Below are 25404 nucleotides of genomic sequence, written 5' to 3'. Positions count from 1 at the left end.
ATCCATGCCCCTCTTACTTTCATGCCCTTAAAATCATTTACCCGAAATGCCTCTAAATTATGATACTGATGATGTGTGGTAAACTAAATCATTGGCACATTTATGCATGTAATAAATAGGATAGAAGAAGATCAGCTCCCAATTTTAAACAAATTGAACGAGCAGAAAAGACAACCAGAAAAAGGAGAAAATAGATTTCTTTGCTAAAGAGATGCGCCACCTCATGATAAATATATAAAACTTTACTTCTTGTACCCTCATTATATCAGTGGAGATTGAAATTGAAACAAATGCCTCGTAGCATGCTCTACTTAAATCTTGTCAATGCAGATGTATCATTGTATAAATGCAGCAGGTCATCATAAAACTAGTACCAACTTGGAATTCTTGAGTGAAAAAGAGTGATTAAATGGAAGATCTATATCTCTCCAATTTCTTCGGATAATGTGATATTATCTCCTAAATGTTCTACCAGATTTGCAATGCAAGGCGTTTCCTACCAACAGCTCATTTAGACATTGTATAACCCCAAAACTAAACAGATATGCTTCTCAAGAGTAAAGGGAAACCTCAAGCAAAGCCAACTTCCTGCTCATTAATGAGAATTTCTGCAGCTAACATATACTTTCCGTGACCTGTACAACTTGAATTAGAGATAGCAGACTATTGTGGATTGCCGTCACCACGTTTTAAAACCCATGCTGAATTTTCTGAATTACACAGTTCCTTCATAACCTGCATTAGCATAGAAAATTATTAGCATCCAGGGCCCAGGCAGTCAAAAAAAGTTATTTTATATTCTATCAGGAATTAGACAAAAGCAATGAAGCTTCCGCACGAATTTTAGAAAAATTAATGCGTATGACCGACAACATTTCACACTGGAGCTCATTCCCAATACAAAGTTCCAGGCAAACCTAAGGATTCTAGACCACAATGATGCAGTATAGAATCAGATGACATTTGGAAATTTTGGAACTGTTACATTCTATATTCTATCAGAGAAGGAGAAATAAAAAAGAGATGAGAAATGGGGTAAGAGGACTGGAAACAAAAACACTGTAAACATCTATGGTACACATCTGCTTGTGCTGGAAAATACATTCGTCCAAGCTATTTAAAGTCCAATAACTCACAGACCAAAGCCGGTGGTCAGCACATGGGCAGTATCACAACAGCATTGCTAAGACCCAAATTGCATAAAGAAGTGCAAAATGAGGAGAAGCCTGACAGCAGCCCAGTAGAAACACCTAAAGCCCGAAATAGAAACTTTACCACACCATATAAAAGAGAATAAAAACGGATCCTGTCAAATGCTAATGCTAGCTTTGCAGTTTTTGTTTCTTTTGCAATAATATTTCCCAACCCATTTGGCACAGTCAGGTAGTACTGCTAAGTTTTATCTTACTCCAGAAAATGTCTTAAATCTTATCTCAGCATTCAAACAGGACAAAGGCATGAAGTAATAACACCCCATCTAAAGGTTGGAAACTTCTGAGATGAAGGGTGAAGTTCCAATATGAACTTTTAATAAATTCAAATATCTTAAAGCAATTCTATAGCAGGTTTTACCCACGCATGTTAAAAATCAGGGGAGGTGGGAGCAGCTTGGGGAAGAGAACAAGTTTGTGACTTCTCTAGCCATTGTTTTACAAGACCTACTAGGCAACAATTGTCTCCACTCACTCCTCAACAAAAAGCTGATTGGAGAAAGTCTCTTTCTCTTCTTTGCACATACTAAACAGATAGGTGATTACTTCCATTTTCCTTTTTATATTCTTCTCTCTGGTTTCTGAGTTTTGCAATGTGCAAAATCACCACTGCTACAAGTCATGGAAAGATGAGGGGTGAATGGAGGTAGGAAGGGTGGAGAAGAGAAGAGATTAAAACCTTCTGCACTTCACTTTAACTTGGTTTTCAAATAAAATGGTCCAATTCGGGTTATTCATAAAACATGAGCAGTTTGCACAAAACAGTGCCAAGTATCACTTCCACTTCTAGGATTAGGTTGGTAGCTAAAACAAAGAGCAGTTCCACGAAAAAATATCAGGTATCAGCTTTCCCTCTTGGTTAGCTTGGTCTGTGGTGACCTTTTACATTAGTCGCAATCAATTTTTCTTTTAAGTGTAGTAATTTGCAAAAGACGGTAATTTATTTTGAAACTGAATTAAAACTTACCGAACTAAAGATCCAATAATAAAGAAGGGAAAGAAAATAACAGTTCTTGAAACTCTATATTGAAAAAGGAAATTCTTTTCAACAAGCAGAAAAAACCCTTAATCCCGTAGGAAAATGCTTCCCATCTGCATGACCCTTCTTCTAAGTGGCATTCCTAATGCAAACCAACGTGTGTACACCAATCTATCTGAATCAAATCAGCAACACCTCCATCGACATCCGCTTTTCTTGCAAGTCTGTCCAAGGCTTCTTTACCATGCAAGTTACCAGTTCATATGTACATTCTGGTGATTGAAGGAGCTTTTTTTTTTTTAAAAAAAAGGGGAAAAGTAGACCTAAAATTACTTAAGAGAAGGTGGCTCAAAGACCTACAACCAGTTTGGAGTCGAAGTAGACCTGGGTAAGATAGAATACAGTTGTACTAGGGTTTTGTGGTTGTTAGTACACATACATAGATTTGAGCAAGGACAAATGAGATTTAGAGAACCTCTATTTTTAGAGACCCCTAAATATGCCTTCAAAGAAAAATAACTTACAAGTATTTAAATAACCTGAAGCAGGCGTATTTGATTGATTGACTAATTGAAATCACTACATCAACTATGATAATAACTGGTCAATTATTGACTTCTCCACTACGTGAAACTCCATACAATAAAGTCAAAGAGGAAATTCCTTAATTCTCATGACAAGTAAGAAAAGAACTACTCACCTTTTGAAACTCAACAGGGTTAATATCCCTTCCCAGTTGCAACTTGGCAGCTTCAATTATAGTTGCTTTCTTTAGCTTTGCACTCGGCCCTTCAGCCATAAGAAGATCAATTACAACTTTCCTGAGAACCAAAACTATGTATTAGCCGTGGGACTCGGTGTTTATCAAGTAGTTTTAGTTATAATAGCAATAGTTACGAACCTGAATGCGTCATACTGTGGATTATCTGGTGATGACTTCAGAACATAGACACCATGGATGTTTACAGCAACCTGATTAATCACTGCCTCAATCTCCTCTGGAGGTGCATCAGAAGCACCATGGGCTGCAGTTATAGCTTTCCTTGGATATCCCTTTTGAGGAAATGACTTATCAAGTGCCAATGTTCGCAGACCTATGCGGATTTGCTCGAAACTGGCAAAATGTAAACAGTGGATTCTCAATCTGTTAGGAGTCACAAATTTTGATGGAGGAAATCATGTAAATAAAACAAGTCATGCACAGCTTTTTCTTGAACAACAAAAATACTCTGTTCCTTCTAAATCTCAGACAGATGAGACGCACAGGAAAAAGACAATGTAATATATTCTATGTTATGATCCATTACCATTCTAGAAAAGTAAAGTAAATACATAACATACCAGAAAGACAAAGCATAAATCTTGTGATGGACAATTTTGACCTAAATACTCAGCACAACTCACCTCAACTAAAAAGTCAACATAAACATGACTTTGAGGAATGGATTACTGCTGCTCAAAGGTATTAAAATATTCCAAAGCAAAGAAAATGTTGTATAACTAGACCGTCTGAACCTTTTAGAAGACTGGTCATATTCAGGATGAAACAATCAAATAGAGGAAGGGCGAAACCAGGAAGAATTGCGTAAAGAGGCAATTAACTCACAGGGGAGATTAAAAAAGCACCTATTTACACATTCCTTGATTTCCAAAGGATAATCAAAATCCATTAAAAAGTGACGTGATTAGTGAGACAAGATTATGAGGTGTGTGTGTGTTTTTTTTTTTTTTGGGGGGGGGGGGGGGGGCGGCGTTTAAACCAAACACAAAGGGCTCATTTGGTACGAGGATAAGGATAAATAATCCCGGGATTAAATCTGAGCTGAGTTTATCCCACGTTTGGTTGGGATAAAATCGCGGTATAACTAATCCCGGGATTGTAGTGTTATTTTATCCCTGTGGGAGGGTGGAATAACTAATCTGAGGATAAGTAATCCTGGGATAACTTGTTTCCCAACCAAACGACCCCAAAAGGAGCGACAACAGGTGGCAGAAGTTGGAGGGAGCATAAGCAATTTTAAAAAGCCCCGATATGATTTTACAATCGCAGAGCAGTCAAACCAAGGTCACTAAACCACCTCTTTGACCCAGGTTTCTGCATTCATTCTTAGGCTCTAACAATTTGTGCGACAAAGATGAACACCCAAAATCACCATTCACTGGATAATAAACAACAAAGGCAGAAAGTTCGTATGTCATTTTCAGAGATCTCACCTGCAAACCTTATGGACTCTGAAAACATTTTGAAGCGCCTTTGGTAAAGTTTGTCGAATTTCTTCTGACATAGATGTTCTCAAAAGTGAGCCAGAAGTGGGTTTATCACCACTTGGCAATGCAGGAATGTTGGCCTTTGGGTTTAAAGGATTCTTCATAGTAGGCCTGTTTCTTCCTCCAGGCAAAAAATCATTGATCTGTTTCCCCACGCACTCCCAGGTAGCTTGCTGCTCCCTCACAACATCACCATAAAGGTTTTCAAATTTCTTGTCAGGATGCTCTTTGAGCTTCCAATCATTCAGGTCAGTCCTCTCAACAGCTAATGCTTTTAGTGCTGGTGTCGCAGCTTTAAGGAATTCAGGCCTCCTACCAAAAACTGACTTCTTAATAAAGATACTCTTGGTAAACTCATAAAGAACAAAATTCCTCGCTAAAACTTCAATTCCACTATTTGTTCCATAGACTAATGAACTTTTTGGAACCCATAATCCTTGAACTAATTGTGCGTATCTTTGGAGGACACTCAAAATCTCATCAACAGGATTATCTGGCGCTAGGTGCTTTAGAGCATCAAAACGATGAATTGGAGGCCCCTGTTGCAAAAAGAACTCAGATTTAGAAACGTCAGATTTAGAAACGTGCTACCTTTATGAGTTATAAGGACCACAGGGCCATGTAAACGAACTTTGTTGCAGCCATAAAATTATACAAGCAGCGCAGAATCCAAATAGTGGGTACAAACCTCAAGAAGCCAAGTTCTAACACGATCTTCAAGAGGTAATTGAGACACCCTGAAAACCATCCATTTGGCAATTTACAAGTTAGGAGCACATAATGACTGGGAAAGAATATTAATTTAAGATAGTTGAGAAACATGACATATCAAGAACTGCTATTTATTCACATGGCAGGGATACTAAAAGGAAGAATCACAAACAGAAGCAATTCAAGTCATAGTTGCATATTTATGCCATACTATATGGCACACCCATAACGAATATTAGTCACACAAGTCAATAATAATTAATTACAAGGTTTCAACTTTAACAACTGATGGCTATTAAGGATAAAGTACTTTAACGATAAATGAAGAGAAACCAATTTGATAGACGACAAAGGTAGAACATCAAGGACAAGATGACCAGCGAGGTGCAATTTTGGTTAAGTAACATGATGAAAATGTATCCAACTGCAAATTCTGGAACAACAGTCCACTCCATCCTTGGCCTCGAGAAGTGATGAAAAAGAAACGGAAACAAGATTATCACATAGAAAGAAACAAGACCATGTTTTCTTTTTTATTTCATCCAATCAAGAACAAAAACCACTTTTTGGCAGACTAGGCTCTCCGGCAAAAACGAAGCATAAATGTATCCTTGCATTTCGTACTGCGAACACCTCATCTAAAAGTTTAAGCTATTTTAGAGAGCATTCTTTTATTTATTTATTTATCCATGTCTACAACACACCCCTAACGTGCGGGCCTGATTCTTTTTCATGGATCAAGCACATGGAAATTTTTAGCCTACCACTTCACGGTGTTAGTATCAAAACCTTCATAGCCCCAGTAGACCAGAGATTTTTTTTTTTTCCCGCTTTTTGACTCTGACAGTACCGAGAGAATTTAGAGTCTAGACTGTTTCCAAAGCGTCCCTAACAGGGAAAACCAATATGTGCTTGACCAAAATATAGACCAAGTTCAACCATCAAAATCAGGGGGCAAAAAGAATGGACTTGCTAATAATAGATCCATGGCACACCATTTGCCAAAGATTAGCTAGACCTAAGAGTCTGAGCGACTAATAGCTTCCAGTCGTTTCTTGTGTTTACATTCTTTCCTGATATTCCTCAAATATTATTTGCTCCAACTTCACATATCGCCAAAGATTAGCTAAACCTCCCGAATGTCCCAATGCTGGACTCTTAGAAATCCCCTCCACAATAGTTTGTTGAACTTGATTCTGTTAGCGAAATTCCCCCTTCCTCCCCTGACTCCAAGCCAGCAGAAGGCCAGAAGCATTCCTGTGTCCCCTCTTTAACTAAAGAGTCAAAAAAAAGTTTTCCTTCCAATTTGATCTACAAATTTAGTCGATTTCATTGAGATTGCGACTAGGCTTAAGTTAGTATGAGAATCTAATCTCTGACATCGTAGGAAATTACCAGTCCATCAACCAAAGACAAGTTAACTGCTAACTAAAAACTAGATTATGAACAAGTAATCAAAGATCCCACAACTCTACTCAACATTGTACAGAAAGCAAAAAGTGAATAAATAAATATAAAGAAGGCAGGAAATATTTTTTTGGTAAAGTAATCAAATGCCATTGGTAAAGCATCAAGAAGATGCAAGGTTACAGGTGGGCAAAAGAAGCTGCTTCAATCAAAACGGGAATAAAGAAAGCAGGAAATAGATTACAGTAATTCACAATTTCCATGGAAAAAAAGAAGATAATTTGCAGGTAGTGGAATATGGTCCAGCAATACTAGAGGACGATGACACCCTACAGCAAAGAACAAGACAGCTCTGTGATCATAGATGTCAATAAAAAAAATTGTTTTTGTCCTTAGCAGCACCTCCAAACCTTGCAATGTCAAAATAATTGATGTGAAGGACCAATTAGAGTAGCTGCAGTACCTTGTTCGAAGATTTCTGAATCTGTCAGTGTCAGCTGGTCTTCCAGGACAAAAGACGTTCAGATAATCAACCCTGCGTATCAAATTAGCAGAAACGAAAACTGGTATTAGAATAAGAATGAGTAGATAAATGTATGCTCTGAGGCAGGAAAAATGCTTCTTTTAGTTGTCCTAAACAGCAGCATTTTGCAAAAACAATATGGCTCAAGCAGAGAAAAATCAACCATATTAGCAGACACATACGGGCTCATTGAAAATGGTACTGGAGAGCCTTCCTCCATTGCCATTTTCTGCAGATATCTGGCTGAAATGTCACTCCTAGCCCCATGGTATTTTAGATGTAACCAGTGCTGAAAGAGGATATAAAATAGATATCAATAACTTCACAAGGATCTGCATTAATGGAACTGTTTCAAATGATATTTGCAACTGCATGTACAAAGCTAGCTGCACTTGAGCAAATATAAATAGAAAACACTTGCAACAGAAACGTCAATCCAAACCACAGTAGATGAAAAATTAGCAGCCACTCAAGCTAAAGAACAATACGGAATTAGCTAATACTGAAAAGTGGAAATTTTGTCAGAACATGTTCACAGGTGTTCATACCTCTCCAATATCCTTGCCGTTCCCAGGTGGTTTGTTCTGCACAAAAGGTATATGTTTCAAGAATAAATCAAAGAAAAGGTAAAGCACTTGTATGAAAAGCTTGAACAGCATCAGGGGATGGATAGCCTAGTTGCAAAAGATCCTCCACCTCCAACAATAAGGTTGGGGTTGACTCGACTCACCAAGTGAGGCGAAGTGGAAAGGCAGGTAATGAGCTCCTGGGTAGTGGGGTTTAAGTGTGGAGTTTACCATATTAGAAAAAAAGTCTTGAAAGTAGCAGAGTGCTTAACCACAGAAGACCAATCTTTAGGCATTCCCTTTATCATTATTTATCCAAAAATGTGGCAAACTAATCAGGAACCGAGAAGTCCTTGAAATATGATATTTTAAGTGCTATATGTATCATAATATCACATGAAAAGTAGTCATATACAAGGTCCATATAAGTTGAGCTTAGGAGCTAGCATCACAGAGCAAATCATGAAATGAACCTGCTTCTTTGATGGACCCACAGGCTTTTTCTCCTTGACGTCTTCATTTTCAACACTTTTTTCATCATTGTTGGTGGCAATGTTCTTCTTCAACTCACTTTCCTTTAGATGCTGGTGTGACGGTCGGAGCTGTACAACTGCATGAACAGGATTGAGGTGTAACTGCATAACAAACAGGAAGCAAGAGCGTGACTATGGAGAACAATAATAAGCTTTGATATTTTTTTCTTTTGACTGCAGAAATGAGCTTCCAGTCGCTATCAGCAAACTTAGAAATTTTAGTTGAAGTTTCTCACACCAGTGTATATAAGAAACAGAAGAATATAACTAGAAGGACTTGACAATTTGTTGATTCTAAGTGGCAGAACTTGGGGTAGATAAGATAGCCAGAAGCATTATAGCAGTTCCTGACAGCATAGATAACAGTAGAGTTAGATTTAACAGCAAATAATTCGCTTCAACTTGAAGCTGATAGAAAATTGACTTGATTACACTTGAAGTTGAGAGAGTAGCCGCCCGGCATTGTTATGGTCGTAATTAGTTTTTGAAGAAGAAAAGGACAAAAGCTGAACATGCATAAGCGCATACAAAACTTGAAGAAGACTAACTTTTAGTCAATCAGAACTCCACGAGACTAGAAGTTAAAGATGCATTTAAGCTATCAACAACAAATTGTTTACCTTATCACCAATGAGGACCCCAACAGCATATTCAGAGGCGCAAGTTGGTAATGGCATCCATGATGTAGAAAGAGTCTGGAAAATACGAAGCAATCAGATTCTGGGTATAACAATTTTTTTTTTGATTAAGCACCGGGTGTCCGGGTCTCTTTGAGCCCCGACTAATCCCGGGGGTGCACAGGCCCTCGGCAAGGAGTTTCCCGCAAGTGCACCACGGGTAATTCAGGGTTTTACCCCAGTCCGATGGCCCTCAGAAATTGTTTGCACCCAGTGGGTTTCGAACTTGAGACCTTGAAAGGGAGCACCCCAAGGCTCAAGCCAATTACCACCAGGCCAACCCCTGAGGGTTAGATTCTGGGTATAACAATTAGAACTTAATTCCTATTAAGTGAACAAATATCAAGTGCAGAGCTTCCAGAATCTAAATGTCAAATTTCGCAAAGTACAACCTCCTTATCCTACACCTAAACAACATAATTACAATCATGAAGCTGGAAGATATATCTATATACAGAGGCGGATGTGGGATTTGAAGGTGGCGGCGCCAATATTTTTAACATAGTCGTGCTATTTACTAGTCACGAAGTTTGATGAGCAACTCTCTTAAAACTTAATTTATTATGATAAGTTATGAGCCACTTATAAACTTCAAAATGATTGGATATCATTAATTTAGTAACAAAAGTAAATCATCAATTCATACTTGACTTTGGCGCGCTTTCATATTCTGAAAACAGTAAATGATACTATCACTTCTTCTATTTACAAATATGTTCTTCTCCATGTAACAAACTAAACAATCATTTAAAAATGCATCACTAATATTAGTAAACAATTGATTTTTGATATGTTTCATGGATGAGAATGTTCTTTCCATTGTTGCAGACTTGCAGTGGCGGCAGGTAAATAAACAAGCGAAAAAATAGGGGTGGATGCATGTAGAACGTGACATCTCTTGATTGATAATTTAACTAAATATATTCTGTAAATATAAACAATATGCGAAGAAGCAGTTGCTCTGTAAAGGGCATAGGATCGACTCTTGCTCTAGACATTTGTTTTGCAAATTTTCGAGCGTCTTTTGTTAAGAAAATTGCGGCTTAAAGAAAACGAAATTGAACATTTGACTCCTAATATTAGATTCTAACTTTGACAGGGCCCCTCTGTAATAATCAAAAACAAATATAATATAAGGGTATGCTAGAGATAGGAATCGAACCATGGTCATCAATCAGAAAAACAGAACTTAAGCGCAGACTCAGCCAGTGCTCCAATTTGCTTTTGTATATCAGGGTGCACAATCAAATATATACTCGATTCTTTAGGTATATACACCTATATATACATAATTTTTTCCGTGTTTTAGAGGGTCCAATGACCCCCCTACATTCCACGTGGGTCCACTTCTGTCTGTATACACGTCCATAAAGAGCAAGGAGTATGTCCAACACAGATGGGTATTACAAATGGAATTTCAGGTGGAGAAATGGAGAGACACATAATAAGGAAGATCGGATATTAGAGGAAGTCGAGCTGTTTCGTTTACATGGAAAGCGAAATATGTATATATAGAGAGACCAAAATTGAAGGTCAAAAGATGCATGGAAGCAAATAACATCAGAATCCAATAAATAACTTATAAAAAACGAAGGATGGCAATAATTTCAACAAGTACAGAAACAATATTTAAGAGCTCATGGGACGGAGAAGTGATTAAGGTAGGATCTCAAGCAAATATAAGAATCATTTCACGGATGTTGTACCAAGATGGTCCCAAAAGAATCTAAAATTCTGTTGGCCTGGTGGTAATTGGCTTGAGCCTTGGGGTGCTCCCTTTCAAGGTCTCAAGTTCGAAACCCACTGGGTGCAAACAATTTCTGAGGGCCATCGGACTGGGGTAAAACCCTGAATTACCCGTGGTGCACTTGCGGGAAACTCCTTGCCGAGGGCCTGTGCACCCCCGGGATTAGTCGGGGCTCAAAGAGACCCGGACACCCGGTGCTTAATCAAAAAAAGAATCTAAAATTCTGTTAAAACAATTCAACTATCAGCAAAGAAGGAATATCTTCTTTAGACCAAAAATACAACTGGAACAATGAGCACCTAATCCTCTACATGTGCTTCATAACTTTTTCAAAAATTCTCTGGTCCTTTCTTTCTAAGTCATTCAAACAACGGTCCAACGTCCAAAATGCCCCCAATCACCACTCCTGATGTTAATTATTATCCAATTGGACAAGGCGTCCGCCACCATTTAGGCAATACCCCAGCAACATTATATACAGATTAGATGGAACTCCATGATCCCTAAACAAACTCGCTCAGGTAAGAGCAGACCTTTGTGTTGGGATTTTTAAGTTCGTTGATCCTCTAACCAGCCTATCAATGTCCTCCTGCAGTTCTGGCACGTGCAAGAGCAAATGATCAATAGTCAACCCCCTCTGCTTAAGAGTTATTTTATATAGAAATGGAAGTTGCGCGCTATATAAAGAAAACACTCTCTTTTGTGCTTTTTGTCTTTCCCCGTAAAATAGGTCTTGTATCACTTTCAAACAAACATCTTTAGTAAGACCTATTTGATGAACCTTTCCTTCCTACCAGTGTTGTGAAAGGCGAGAGGCGTGGCGAGGCGAGGCTGTAGTGCCTTTTATGGCTGTGGCGAGCACACCTTCAAAAGGCGCGCCAAGGCGAGGCGCCAGTTATGGCGAGGCGAGATGCCTTTTGAAAAAAAAAAAAAACAATTAAAAGAAGTGGAGGATTTAAATGAAACTTATTTACAAAAGAAAAATAGCAGCTAGGGTTTTTTTTTTTGCCTCCTCCTCTCTTCTCCTTCAAGGTTTTCAGGTACGTCTCTTTCTCCTTCTTCTTTTTCTTCAGTTCTTCTTCTTTCTTCCTCCTGTATTTTCGACTTCTGCTTCTTCTTCTGTTCTTCTTCTTTCTTCTTCTTTTTTTCCGGCGACAACTGCTCTATTTCCGGCCACCTCTGCTTTTTTTTTTCCTTCTTCTATTCTCTTCTTGTTTTTTTCTCCTCTGTTTTTTCCTCTGTTTTTTTTCCCCTCAACTGCACCAGTGAGGCAGTGGTTGTTTTGCTCCTATTTTTTCTGTTCAATAATTGTTTAACTTTTGTTATACAGTTATAAACAGTAGGTTCAAATTCAATGGAATCGTCGGACACTGGCAAAAAAGACATAGGTTGGAATTATGGTACCAAAGGCCCAACAAAAGATTCAATTACATGTATCTTTTGTCGAGGCACTTTCAATGGCGGAATTACTCGACACAAACAACATTTGATTGTGGTTACAAAAATGTAAAAAAATGTACAATTTGTCCGCCTGAAATTAGGGAAGAATTAAAAAAGCATGTTGAAAGTAAACAGTTGTTAAAAACTCAAATGTTGCACCAAGCATCCTTGGTTAATCTCTCTGATGAAGATGATGAAATGATGCCTTCCTCCCTCAAAAACTCAAAAAATGTCATCCAATGCATCATCCACGGCACGGACTGCCAATGTGAAAGGTCCCATGAATCTTTATTACCCGCAAACATCAAAGGGGAAGGGAAGCAGTAGCACGGCAGCGTCTGATGCATCCAAGAAGTTGCTAAGAGATCGCGCTGTAAGTGCTTTTGCGGTATGGGTATATGATGCAGGGCTCCCTTTTAATTGTGTAAATCACAAAAGTTTTGATAAATACATTGAGGCCATAGGACAATATGGCGTAGGAATGAAACCTCCCACCTATCACGAAATTAGAGTTACTCATCTAAAAAAAGAGGTGGAGAAGATAGATGAGATTATTGAGGAACATAAATTGAAATGGACAGAGTTTAGGTGTTCAATTATGATGGACAAGTGGACAGCACGAAATGGAAAAATGATCATCAATATTTTGGTCAATTCTCCATTAGGTAGTGTGTTTCTTGGGTCAGTCGATGCTAGTGATGAATCTACGAATTCCACCAAGATGTTCAACTTGTTTGAGAAGACTATTAAGCAAATTGGACCGGAAAATGTTATACAAGTTGTTACCGATAATGCTAGCGAGAATGTTAAAGCCGGTGACATGATGATGGGTGTGTACCTGCACATTTATTGGACTCCATGTGCTGCCCATTGTATCAATTTGATGTTTGGTGACATCTTCAAAATAAACCCGTATGCTTCAGGTGAAAAAAAATAGTTCTAACTTTCTTTATAGCTTATACTATATGCTTATTACTTATTACTTAGCTACTAAAATATTCCTTTTACAGTTTTTCAGAAGGCCATTAAGATACATTCTTACATAGCAATGAGGCCATTGTTGTTGAACATGATGAGAAGATATACAAACCAAAGAAATTTGGTGAAACCGGCTAAGACAAGATTTGCAACGGCCTTCTTAACTTTGCAAGCTCTTTACATGCAAAAGAAAAACTTGAGAACTATGATCTTCTCAACCGAATAGACAGAAAGTAGATTTGCAAAGGAACTTTTGGGAAAAGAAGTTGTCAGACATCTTACTTCTACATCTTTTTGGAATGATGTTGTTAGGGCACTTAAAGTTGGTTCTCCTTTGATAGTAGCGCTTCGCTTGGTGGATGGAGAAAAAAAACCATCAATGGGCTATATTTAAGAAGCAATGGATAGAGCCAAAGAAGCTATTGAAAAGGGTTTTCATGGCGATCGGAAGCAATATGAGAAAGTTTTCGAAATCATTGATCGGTGGTGGTCGGACCAACTTCATAGACCTTTGCATGCAGCAGGCCATGTTTTGAACCCGGGAATGTTTTACACTAATTATCAAAATAAGAGTCGTTCATGGAGATTTACGGTCCATATTTCAGTTTACGGACCGTCCCTCGTGGTCGTCTTTAAGCTTAAGCAGAACCAGAAACTTAAGGCTGCATGCATGGTGACTTTATCAACAGAAGTGTGGGAAGGTTACCTTGATTGTGTTGCTAAGATGGTCCCTAATGCAACACAAGATGCTCTAGTCAAAGAGCTTCATGTGTATAAACATGCAATGGGGACTTTTGGTAAGCCTCAGGCTATAAGAAACAGAGACAAAACATCCCTTTGTAAGTGGGTAGATTTAGTTATTTTTATAGCTTTACTTAAGTTATTTGACTTATTTATAATTATTAAACCTTTAAAAAAAAAAATTATAGCTGAATGGTGGTCGGTATTTGGTAATCATACTCCAAACTTGCAACAGCTTGCCATAAGAGTATTAAGTTTAACTTGTAGCGCATCCGGATGTGAGAGAAATTGAAGCGTGTTTGAACATGTGAGAAGAAGATTTATTATATTCTAATTTCTATATACATTATTATTAGTATCTACTAATTAGTTTCTACAACTTATGCGCAGATTCATACCAAAAAGAGGAATAGGCTTGAACTATCGCGTCTCAGCAATCTAGTGTACATTAAGTACAATAGAACATTGAGGCGTCGTTATGATGTTGGCGATATCGTTGATCCAATTCTGTTAGATAATATTGATGAAGCAAATGAATGGTTAATTGGATGCCCCCAAAATGAAGAAGAGGAACTAGTATATGAGGGATGTGACCTTGATTGGGGTACTGTTTCTAGGGCGTCTGGAGTTGAGGAGAATATCTATGGTCTTAGGGGCGGTTCTTCAAGTTCAAGGTCACATAACAAGGGCAAAGGAGTAGCTACTACTACTACAAGCTCAAGTCGGTCTCGGTGCTTAATTGATGAAAACTCCGAGTCCGAGACCGAGACCGAGCCCGAGCCCGAGGAGGAAGAAGATGAGGAGCAATATAATGTTGAGAATCTTGGATATCAAGAATTTGGAAATCTTGAAGATCTTGAATTTGAATAGACTTTTAGTATTGCACTATTGCTTGAATTTTAGTGTTGCTTGTCTTGTCACTTATGAATTATTGAGTCATTGACTCATTCAAGTTCTAGACTTTTAGTATCTACTATCTACTTTTAATTTTTGAATTGAAATCTTTGCTAATATGTTATTGCTAGTGAGATTTTGATTATTTACATATGCAATTAAATATTTTAATTTTTTGATATTTATTGGCGCCGCACTTCAAAAAGGCGAGCGCCTTAAGGCGAGGCGGGCGCTTGTCGCCTTTTGTCGCCGCGCGCCGTCCAAAACACTGCTTCCTACTTCATACCATTCCATTCATCACTACCTTCAGAAATTTCACAGTTGTAAATCAAATTGAGGTTGTCTGCTAAGGTTAACTTCCCACATATATTCAGTCAGATATGTATGTGGTTATTTCATTTTGAATAGTCTTTACACCCCCCTCGTGATTCCTTCGCATAAACATACATCTAATAGCTTGTGACAATATTTATAAACTACCCATACTAGAATATTTTGTTGCGATCGCTATCTACATAAAGCCCTCATTCAGAAACCTCCATAATTATTTCCACAGGATAGATTGATTAAAGGTGGATAAGTAACATATCCAGTCAGCTAATGCCTGCACATAACGCCACGGCACCATAAGGTGGATTTTACTTTTTTTCTTAAAAGGGAGAAAACTGATCTCAGCAGCCAATTGCAAGCAGCACTAAGCCTATATCTAATAATTTTATGCTTGGACACTAGGGAAAAAGAGAGTATATATACAAATATGTGTGTGCGCGCGTGCGGATGTGATGTAGCTATTTTATAAGCACCTGGACTATTACATCGGGTACATGCAACCTCCCACCAACTACCGACACATGTACCAAGGCTTACACAGATAGAAAGGAATCGCCTAGTGTTGTGGTTTACGAAGAGAAAATCTATTAAAAAATCATGCTTCCATATATCTCAAAGTTTCTCTTTAAATTCAAGGATAAATCAAAATGAACCTGCTTTTTCATCGTTGCTGCATGGACAGAGTCTCTATCAAAATTTTTAGAATCAAAATCTATCGCCAAATCAACCTCCATTTCTGCAGTTGAAGGTCTCAACCTCACCTGCAAATATATAAAACCAGCCAATCCATTCTTGCCTTTAGCATCACATTTTCAACTTAATCTCTGATGCTACTGATTTATTTCGCGTGATAAACAATAACCAATTTGTTCACCAAACAAAAACATTAAAAGCTATTGTAAGTACTCACCTCTTGGCATCGTTCCTCCAATTCATAGGGACGCCATAGCGGCCTCAATGGATATTGAAACACATATAGCTGACAAATAACAGAAAATTATACTTATAACAAATAGAAATATTTGCAAATTCAACAAATAAACAATCGATTACTCGAATCGAGAAAAAAAATTACCTGAGTTGTAGGATCAAAGGAAGGAGTAAAACACACATCAATTTCACGAACAACTTCATCTTCATCGTTATCAGTTTCCGTGGCAACTTGTTCTTCTGCCACGTCATTTCCTCCGTCCAACGGAACGTTTGCGGCTCCGTTTTCCGTTAAATGATCTGTTAGTGGGCCCAGTTCTTCTTTTTTAGTGGAAATAGATGATGGCTGTGTTTCAGGTTTGGGTTTGGTTGCTATTTGGGGCTTGAGTTTAGAGCTTTTGGGAGCAAAACGGGCTTGTCTAGTAGGAACTTTACTTGGACCATCGAAGTCCAAATCCATATCCGCCATTTTACTTAGCCTGAAAAGTGAAACTTCAACCCCAAGTAAGTAATAATGAGTGGAGGAAGGGTTCAGGGTTTATTAATTGGAGCTGAGCACGATGTAATGAGCGACGATCTGGTATATTAAGACAATTTACAAATTGATTGAATGGAGAAATCATATCCAAGGAAGAGGGAGCAATTATTCCGTCTTGCTCTGTTCAAGGTGAAGGCTGAAGGAGAACTTGCGTTTTTATGCTCTTAAAGAACTAAACAAGTTGTAGAGATGAAATTTAGTTAATTAATTAGAGGAGTTTAATAGTTGAAGAGGGCAAAATAGTCAAATTATAATTTTTGATATTAAAGATAAATAAGTTAAACAAAATTACAAAAATAATAAAATAAGAGAGGTATCAGTAAGGTTGCATATCCACTGTTGTCCGTCCCACAAATGGGTCTGGGAAGGTTGAGGTGTATCAGAGCTTACTCCTACCTTTTTAGATTAGAAAGATTGCTTTCTATTAACCTTCGGCTCAAAAAATTCATTTTTCGAAAAATAGATTAAAAAAATGCAAGGGTAAAAAGGTGTGATGAAAATTTGAATAAAGAAAAGTATTGACAACACAAATATTAAACATAATTAAAGTAAAAGAAATAACAGTAATAATATAAGAATATACATACTCATACTCATAGCGCATGAACTCATGTTAAAAATATCCTCATTTATGCACCAAGAAAGATCGTCGGTAGGAAAGCTCTGTTATGCACCAACGAGGGCCCACTTCCCTATATGCGCCCTCTGTTTTGCTTAGGAAGCAAAAATAGATAACCAAGGAACCGGCTCCTAAAAAGACAATTTTTAGTTGAAAGTCCAACGCTCTGGATCCTCCCTGCTTGCAGAAATGAATGGATCAGAAAGGGGCTTGGTTCTTTATTTCCGGGCGGGGGGATCAAGGAAGGGGAAAAACCGAAGATTTCACATGGTACTTTTATCAATCTGATTTGTCCGTCAGGCAGGAGCGCAGGACGAGCTCACGCTCGAAAAATTAGCATGTCCCCCTCCTGACGTTCCCCTAGCGTTTAAGTATAGTCAACAATCATTCCTTTGGTTCCATTCGTTCGCTTACATCGTGGGACGCGGGGGCCTGTCTTATAATAAAAGGGATACTCTCTTCTCTGATGTGCGTTATATTATTGTGTCCTATTCCTTAAGGAGTGATCCGGGATTAAGCCACGTGGCGACAACAATACACCGCGGTATGTGTGAGTCAAGATTTTACTTAGTGATCCGAAGGAGCAATTTCAACACAACTGTTAAAAATTCATGCGCTATATGGGTTTTGGATTAACACCTGGTCTAACAGCTATTACATGCATATTGAGCTCATATATCACATAAAATTCTTAGTTTCATATGCTATATCAATCCAATCTCAAAATACCCAGCCCCAGAATTATCTTCCTCACGTTGTCCCGCCCACCCCTGGTCTCTTAAAGTTCCATTAAAGGCCAAATATTCGAGGCCCACACCCGAATACCCACCTTTTTACATAAAATTACAATAAAACTCAAGATTTTCTATATATTCAAGTAAATTTGTCTTCACCTTCCTTTACCTCGTCCTCTTGAAACTTCAGTAAAAAGGTATGAAGTGATTCTAAAGTGGATATATTTATAAAAATATTTCAAATTCGTTCGTTCATACGCACACCGACTAGATTATTCATTGCGAAGATAATACTCGAAAAGGACTAACGGATACAATTTAAATGGTGGCCATCAATTAGGTACAATTTAAATGGTGGCCATCAATTAGGTATTTTTAGTATGGGATGGAGGGAGTAAAAACTATCCTAGACATAAGGGACCAATTTTGGTCATTTTCCAATTTGGAAAATGATTTCTCAGTTATACTTACGTGAGAGTAGTTAAACTTGTATTGGCGCTTTCAAAGTGAAAGGGTGAAACTCAACCCTTCAAACGCCTCCTTAAACCCTACTCCCTTTTCACCCTTTAATCACATCAAATCTCATCTCCCTTCTCCAACCCCACTTAAACCCTACAAAGAAATGTCTTCTTCCATCACTTTGCGCCATGCACGCCACCTCTCAAGCGCAACTTCCAGCAACACCACCATCTCTATCTCCAAAGCAAAATCAAAGCTCAAAGCCGAACATGACCCTGACAAAGCCCTAGAAATTTACTCCTCCGTTTCAGATCGTTACATTTCCCCTTTATCCTCTCGCTACGCTCAAGAATACACAGTCAAGCGTCTAGCTAAGTCGCACCGTTTATCCGACATTGAAAGTTTCCTCGAATCTCACAAGAACAGCCCAAAAATCACCCAAGAACCATTTCTTTCATCCATAATACGTTCATATGGTGTCGCTGGCATGTTCGACCACGCGCTCAAAATTTATCATCAGATGGATGATTTAGGCACCCCCAGATCAGCTATTTCGTTTAATGTGCTTTTATCAGCTTGCGTGCACTCGAAACAGTATGATCGTGTTGTTAAGTTGTTTGATGAAATGCCTGTAAAGTATGGATTTTTACCTGATAAAGTGTCGTATGGTATATTGATTAGGTCATATTGTGAAATGGGGTCGCCGGAAATGGCAATGGAAAGACTCAAGGAGATGGAGGAGAAAGGTGTGGAGATTACAATTGTTACTTTCACCACTATACTGCACTCATTTTATAAGAAGGGAAAGAATGATGATGCCGAAAAAGTATGGAATGAGATGGTGAAAAGGGGGTGCGGGCCAGATGTTGGTGCATACAATGTAAAGATTATGAACATTCAGGGTGGTAATCCAGAAGGCGTGAAAGCTTTAATTGAGGAAATGAACGATGCTGGATTGAAACCGGACACGATTAGCTACAATTACTTGATGACTTGTTATTGTAAGAATGAATTGATGGACGAGGCACAGAAGGTTTATGAGGATTTGGAGAGAAATGGGTGCAATGCAAATGCTGCAACTTTTAGGACTTTAATCTTTTATTTGTGTAAGAAGGGAAGGTTTGAGACGGGGTATAAGGTGTTTAAGGAGAGTGTGAGAGTTAACAAGATCCCAGATTTCAATACACTCAAGTATTTGGTGGAAGGGTTGGTGCAGAGATCAAAGTTGAAAGATGCAAAAGGGATGAGTAGGACAGTGAAGAAGAAGTTCCCTCCTAACTTGGTAAAAGCTTGGACCAAGCTAGAGGAGGAGCTTGGTTTGGCTAAAGTTGAAACCGGTGATAATGGAGGCCAATGAGACTAGTTTGTCTTAGTAGTTGGATGATTTTTATTTGCTTTAAGTGTTATACACTGTTCCATAATTTAAGAGGGCTTTTTGATCATTGAATTTATCCTGTTTATCATAAAGATGTGAGTTTGCACTTGGGACCTGCCATTTTTATGATTTATGAAGTTAATATAGAGCTTTAAATGAAGTTTGTAACAGTAAAAGTTCTACGACCTGCAGATGCGGAACTCCATGAGCTGAATGTCCTGTTGATCCGTTGCTTTGTTCATCTCTCTCACGATCCCATTCGTTGAACATCTCGCCATATCTCTGGCATTGTAATCACAACATTAACTGGTGGTTTAGCATGAGGTTTCAGTCTTTCTCTTCTACGCTGCCGCTAATCAAATATGCTGGCACAACTTTGACAATGTATAACTTTTTATTGCTGCTTAGGGTTCTTTCTCCACTATATCTTGACCTGCTCAGTCGATGACTTGAAAGGGCTTTATATCTGTTATTGATGTACTCTTTATGTCATTGTTCCTTACAGGGTACAATCTGCTTCCTTTAGAGGGAAGTGACTGTTAAATCATAGAGCAATTGGGATAATCTGCAGGTGTTGTCGATTATATCAAGTACTGTGATCAGCAAATACCACTGCAAATTTGGAGATATAGTTGCCCAATTCTTGGTTATTGTTACACTATCCTTCTAGTTTTGACGTTCTATCTTAATAGTATGATACTTATCATTAAACTTTACGAGGTGGTCACTTTCTGCTCTTATATTGGTTTGTATCATGCTTTACTGGAAATAATGGAAGATTTTGAGACAGTACATTCATGTGATATTGGTTTTATTAGCATGACTAATTTCAGGCATTGTTGTGGTAACTGATTACAAGCTAACTCATTGTAGAATCTGGTATTATTGGCCAGATTGGAATCCTCTTCTAGTGTTTGGTGTACAATATACAATTAACTCCGGATAATCCTGTATAATGAAGTCCCATGTATAAAACTCTAGTGATTGTCACTAATTCCTGTCTAATGAATACAGTAGAACAATCAAACTAATCAACAACTTAGTATAGGGTAAACAGAAAAAAAGTGGAAACCACCCCAACACATACGCGCACAAAAAAGAGAGACAAAGATGGATCATGGCATCAGTAAAATTATTGCTTTACAGAAGAAAAGAAAAAGGATGATGCTAACATTGCTCTACAAACTTTTGGTCTCAGCGCACAAATTAAAGGATATAAGTAGATCTATTTCACTTGGGAGTCATTTGCTTTACAGGCTAGTTATGAGAGAATTATAATGTGGAGTTTATATTGATTAATAATAATTGACTTTTTATGCGCTGATAATAATAAAGAGATTGTTGTTCATGAATTACTTGCTCTAAAACGACATTTTTGTCTTTGAATAGTCTACAACGCGAAACAACACATATGCTCCCGCATAACTTGGCAGCTAACACTAGTATTATTACCACCAACCAAACACTATCCCATGCGGAAATCACTTATTCTAATGCAGTCAACCAAATAATGTATTTCTCTTATGCAAAACTCTATGCTGGGAAAATTTACTTCTATACCATCAACCAAACAACTCTTACAGTGAGCCAAACGAGATGATTTTTGATTAGAAAATTGTACTACATAATATTGTTCTTACGCTGAAATAAGATAAGTTTCAATTGAAAATACTGCGTAATTTCTAAATATCCATACAATAAATTCATCTGGTCCAACTCCAAAAACTAGTAAAATTAGCACTTACATAAGAAATAAAACAGCAGGTGTGTTAAACCAAAAATATATAGAGATTTTTACATGATAAATCACTTTTCTAAGAATATTATCGTAAATAGTACTACTTTTTATTTATTCCTAAAATGACAGATCTTTTTACGAATTTAGCATATTTTAACTCTTAAGATAACTCGTGAATAAAGGACCACTAATTAAGGAATTCATTTACATCCTGATTAATACATACCATTTTCTCTTTCATCATCACCTTTTTCCCTAATTAAAAAATTAGTATACGACTAATAATCCTAATTCTTTCACTTTCATCATTATTTTCTCCACTATTTAAGCAATCCGTTTATCATTAATGATCTTTATTTTAGGTTTGGTTATAAGCAGTACTATATGTTATATAACTTTTTTTTATACCATGCATATACATGGCATAATAAAAATATATGGTATAACATATAAATACATACGTGGTATAATAAAATATGCATGGTATAACATATATAACCATATGGTATAATAAGGATATACACGGTATAACATATAAATACATACGTTTATAATAAAATATGCATGGTATAACATATATAACCATAGGTATAAAATAGATATATATGGTATGTATATATAAAGTTAATAATAATAATTAGCAGTTGTGTATTGTACTTAATATATACCACTAATACATGTTTTGTTGTATATAATTATTGAAATAGAAGATATGCAATTACCACCAATTAAAGTTATAACATGTTAAAATAAAATGTTAATATTCAAAGAAAGGAAAAAAAGGAAGAATTTGCATGTATAAAAAGAAAATAAGAAAGAAAGACAAGAGAAAAGGTAATGACAAAAATGATGAAATGGTTGTTGTGGGAGATAAAACTTTAATCGGAAAAATAAGATCCAACTGTAAATTGGGGATTTTTATTTAGTTGACAGCGAATGTTAACTAACTAATGCTGCTACTATTATGAAAATATTTTTTAAATACTGCCTAGTAATGTTTTTTCCCCAAATATATACTTATTGATGGTCCCCGACCAAAGAATTTCAGGAGATAGTGCATTAACCATTTTAGGCATTCCCTTTTGAGCTATAGAATGCTCAGTGATGGTGGGGATGAGCCTGAGCTTATGCTTGTGAATTCTAATTAAGCCGATCCCAAAGACCTCGTCACTCAACTTGGATTTTGTAAAACAGCAAGTTGAAAGAGCTCTAATGATATCAGGCTAACACAAAGTTGGTGTGTAGTTTTAGCGCAAAGGGAAGGATAGTACCTTAATCTCCTGTCAATTTAACTAAGTATACCTGTTTCTTTAAAACAAACAGAGCAGAGGGCCGGAGACAGTGCTGGAATGGGGTAGCTATAATATAACAAAGAAGCACAATCTTTTCTAGATTAGAATCAAAACTGATGTATAAATCACCTGATAAACTAGTCATGGATGTTCAGGAGGTAAAATAAACATCAAAACATGCCCAGCGTCAATGTATTTAGTGTCTCAGAAATGCTTCAGACTGATTTGGCTGTGTTCGATCAGAAACTAAATTTCTGGCGAGTAATATGTAGCACCAAAAAATAAGAAGGGGAGTTAGATGTAATTGCACTGCATAACCAGTATATTCTTTTCTGACCTAAGTTCGTAAAACATGTAACAATATGCTCAAAAGACAGGTACTGTATCATTGGTGAAGAAACGTATTCAAATGTGAATGTGTGTGACAAAGCTGGCCATATGTGGCACCTGAAGTATAAATCTCGCAGAGGCATATCATCAAGCTACAGTTCAACATGCAACCTACTATCAAAACTTAATGTCGGAAACTTTGGTTCTTCTGCCAAATTCACAGACGCAGAGACCTAGTAGACAAAAAAACAATCCACACATTAGTTTCAAAATTCCAAAGAGAAGAAGAATAAAATGCAACGAACACAACTATATTTAAACGTAGAAGAGTCCTTAGTGTACGCAAATTCTACTTCATACACATATAATTAGATAGTGAATAGAAAGATCAGCATATTGCAAACACCAGCAAGGCAGGTTAACCATATTATTATATGGAGTAGCTAAGAAAAGAGAAAGGCAATATCAACACCATAAAAAGTTGATTTTATTCAGATCTAATGGTGGTACTATTATTATAATATTATTTATGACATTACCTCTAGTGGCGGAATGAAGCATAAGTTGCAAATCAGTGGTATGATGCAAAATATGAGGCCTGTTTGCCTTCTGCTTTCCCTACTTGATAAACCAGTCAAACCAAGACAAGCTACATGCTTGACAAGAGAGGTTGGCTTAAATGAAAAGCACCCGTCAAGGTTGCGAGTTCGAGTAACCAAGGGAGCAAAGTTTGGTATGCACCACTGTTAATTCTTGGGGAGGGAGTCCGATGGGGTAAGAGATGTAGATCAAAATATCCAAAAAGAAAAAAGTTAATGGCCAATTAATTCCTTTACATTCATCCAAAGGAACTTTAAATCCCTATGATTTAGCTGACAGCAGCATAAACAAGTAAAATCATGTGGGGGTTCCTGTGGAACATTAACAAACTCGAAAGGAACCTTAATAGAATACTTCCAATCAGCTCAATGAAGAGAACATAACCACATCCATTATCACTACACTGCACAGTGTTCAATTCAAAATTGAAACAGTATAATACCTTAAATCCTCCACTTGAACTCCATTCCAGCCCCAAAACGTTGCTTGAACTTTGATACGACGCCTTCACCACATTCTCCTTGAACACCCGCTTTGACACAGCAACATCCCACGAATTTTTGGCAAAATCATAGTTTGGCTCGAAAGTAATCAAGCCTCTATGTACATAACTATACCCTAACTTGGAGAAACCAGAATCAAACCCATAAGTGGCTGATAACTTGTTAGCCGAGTCAATCGCCAGTGTCCCATCCACTGCAGTTCTGTTGTCTCCTCTCCAATGAGTATAGGTAAAGTTCAAAGGCTTTTCCATAACCCTCACTCCATTCATAAATTGAAAATGCACATCCTATAGACAATAGAACAAATCTCATCATTTTCTAGTTAGAAAATAGTACTTTCTCACTTATTGAGATTCTAGACTAAGTAAAATCTGACTAGCATTTTATACCTACTTTTTTGTTAAGTGCCCGTTTGGCCCTGGATAGTTTTCACTTTTTTCTGGTATAAAATTCTAGAAAACTGTTTGGACATAGAATTGTTACAATTTCCGGAATTCAACTTCGAATAACTCCAAAAAGTTGTTTTCACAATTTTCACCAAATCACTCACAAAAAATTGAGAATAACTCTAATTTGTATTCATGTCTAAACACAACTCCAATTTCCAAATTGAGTTTGAGAAAGTAGTGGGAAATTGTATACCTGTTTGGGGACATCGCAGTCGATAAGGAAAGAGCCAGGTTTTTCAAGGGAGAAAGAAAGACCTTCTAAAGAGGAACCGTTGACTAAGGTGGCTTCAGTCACATTAGCATTAAACTTAACGGCTCCGGCGTGAAGGGTGACGGTGGTAATGGCGTCTCTTACGCCGCCGCCTTCATAATGTCCTCTAAGAGTAGTGCTTATCATCTCCTCCAAAGCGAGTTGAGGGTATTCACTGGAATTTTAAAGTGGAGGGAAGGAGAGAAAGGCCAAAAGTTGGAGACACTAGGTGGATTTTCTGCCTTACTTTTTGTACTATTCGGGAATCGGGAGTCATTCGCTCCGCCACTGAAAGGTGCAGTAAATCTCAATACAGTGTCACAACGAAAAAGAAAAAAAAAATGATGGCTGGGATTAGGGGCGGCAAAATCAGCTTAATAAATCAGGATTTTGGGGATACACTTAGAGCCGTTTGGATTAGCGTAAAAAAAGTGACTTTTAAGTATAAGTATTTAAGGGACTCTTTTAATGCAGAAAACTATTTTATAAATAATCAGTTATGTGCTTGGATAAAAGTGTTAGAAGCTGAAAATAAGTTATTTGATGTGTTTGGTACACAAGTGTTGTTAAGCATTTTTTTTC

The 25404-nt window shown here is 37.4% G+C and overlaps 3 protein-coding genes across 5 annotated transcripts; 1 reads left to right on the top strand and 2 right to left on the bottom strand.

Moving 5' to 3' along the window:
• Window positions 1-316: 316 nt before the first annotated feature.
• On the bottom strand, window positions 317-16666 carry LOC132621106 (uncharacterized). 2 transcript variants are annotated; one of them, XM_060335256.1, is made up of 13 exons: window positions 16081-16666; window positions 15916-15984; window positions 15659-15766; window positions 8819-8893; window positions 8139-8300; window positions 7648-7683; window positions 7282-7388; window positions 7040-7111; window positions 5147-5195; window positions 4405-4997; window positions 3092-3304; window positions 2891-3011; window positions 317-735 (listed from the first exon to the last, which is right to left on the bottom strand). In XM_060335256.1, exons 1-13 carry the CDS (start codon window positions 16402-16404, stop codon window positions 664-666), a joined length of 2001 nt encoding a protein of 666 aa, XP_060191239.1. In that variant the 5' UTR covers window positions 16405-16666; the 3' UTR covers window positions 317-663. The 2 variants fall into 2 exon arrangements, with proteins under 2 accessions (XP_060191239.1, XP_060191240.1); XM_060335257.1 differs by lacking the exon at window positions 317-735 and adding an exon at window positions 776-2462.
• Window positions 16667-18247: 1581 nt separating this feature from the next.
• Window positions 18248-20067, top strand: LOC132623252 (small ribosomal subunit protein mL103 (rPPR7)). 2 transcript variants are annotated; one of them, XM_060337984.1, is made up of 2 exons: window positions 18248-18879; window positions 18967-20067. In XM_060337984.1, exons 1-2 carry the CDS (start codon window positions 18449-18451, stop codon window positions 19640-19642), a joined length of 1107 nt encoding a protein of 368 aa, XP_060193967.1. In that variant the 5' UTR covers window positions 18248-18448; the 3' UTR covers window positions 19643-20067. The 2 variants fall into 2 exon arrangements, with proteins under 2 accessions (XP_060193967.1, XP_060193966.1); XM_060337983.1 differs by having other exon boundaries at window positions 18251-19755; window positions 19853-20067.
• A 2903-nt stretch (window positions 20068-22970) lies between these two features.
• On the bottom strand, window positions 22971-25167 carry LOC132623788 (outer envelope pore protein 24, chloroplastic-like). Its single transcript, XM_060338604.1, has 3 exons — window positions 24766-25167; window positions 24063-24410; window positions 22971-23253 (listed from the first exon to the last, which is right to left on the bottom strand). The coding sequence occupies exons 1-3, from the start codon at window positions 24967-24969 to the stop codon at window positions 23173-23175; spliced, it is 633 nt and encodes a 210-aa protein (XP_060194587.1). The 5' UTR covers window positions 24970-25167; the 3' UTR covers window positions 22971-23172.
• Between the last annotated feature and the right edge of the window lie 237 nt (window positions 25168-25404).

Source organism: Lycium barbarum, chromosome 12 (assembly GCF_019175385.1).
Source record: "Lycium barbarum isolate Lr01 chromosome 12, ASM1917538v2, whole genome shotgun sequence".
NCBI classification, from domain to species: domain Eukaryota; kingdom Viridiplantae; phylum Streptophyta; class Magnoliopsida; order Solanales; family Solanaceae; genus Lycium; species Lycium barbarum.
Note: the sequence above shows the minus strand (reverse complement) of the source record. Positions and strands in the feature narration are given on the sequence as shown.

Bases quoted from the DNA above. Each gene is read 5' to 3' on its own strand.
- LOC132621106 (XM_060335256.1), bottom strand. From the start codon at position 16,404: ATGGCGGATATGGATTTGGACTTCGATGGTCCAAGTAAAGTTCCTACT. The intron at 8,894-15,658 runs GTTCATTTTGAT...CGTATTTTCCAG, and splicing joins CAGCAACGATGAAAAAGCAG to ACTCTTTCTACATCATGGAT. The intron at 5,196-7,039 runs GTACTGCAGCTA...GATGGTTTTCAG, and splicing joins TTCAGAAATCTTCGAACAAG to GGTGTCTCAATTACCTCTTG.
- LOC132623788 (XM_060338604.1), bottom strand. From the start codon at position 24,969: ATGATAAGCACTACTCTTAGAGGACATTATGAAGGCGGCGGCGTAAGA. The intron at 24,411-24,765 runs GTATACAATTTC...TATTGTCTATAG, and splicing joins ACTGCGATGTCCCCAAACAG to GATGTGCATTTTCAATTTAT. The intron at 23,254-24,062 runs GTATTATACTGT...TTTGTCTACTAG, and splicing joins GTTCAAGTGGAGGATTTAAG to GTCTCTGCGTCTGTGAATTT.
- LOC132623252 (XM_060337983.1), top strand. From the start codon at position 18,449: ATGTCTTCTTCCATCACTTTGCGCCATGCACGCCACCTCTCAAGCGCA.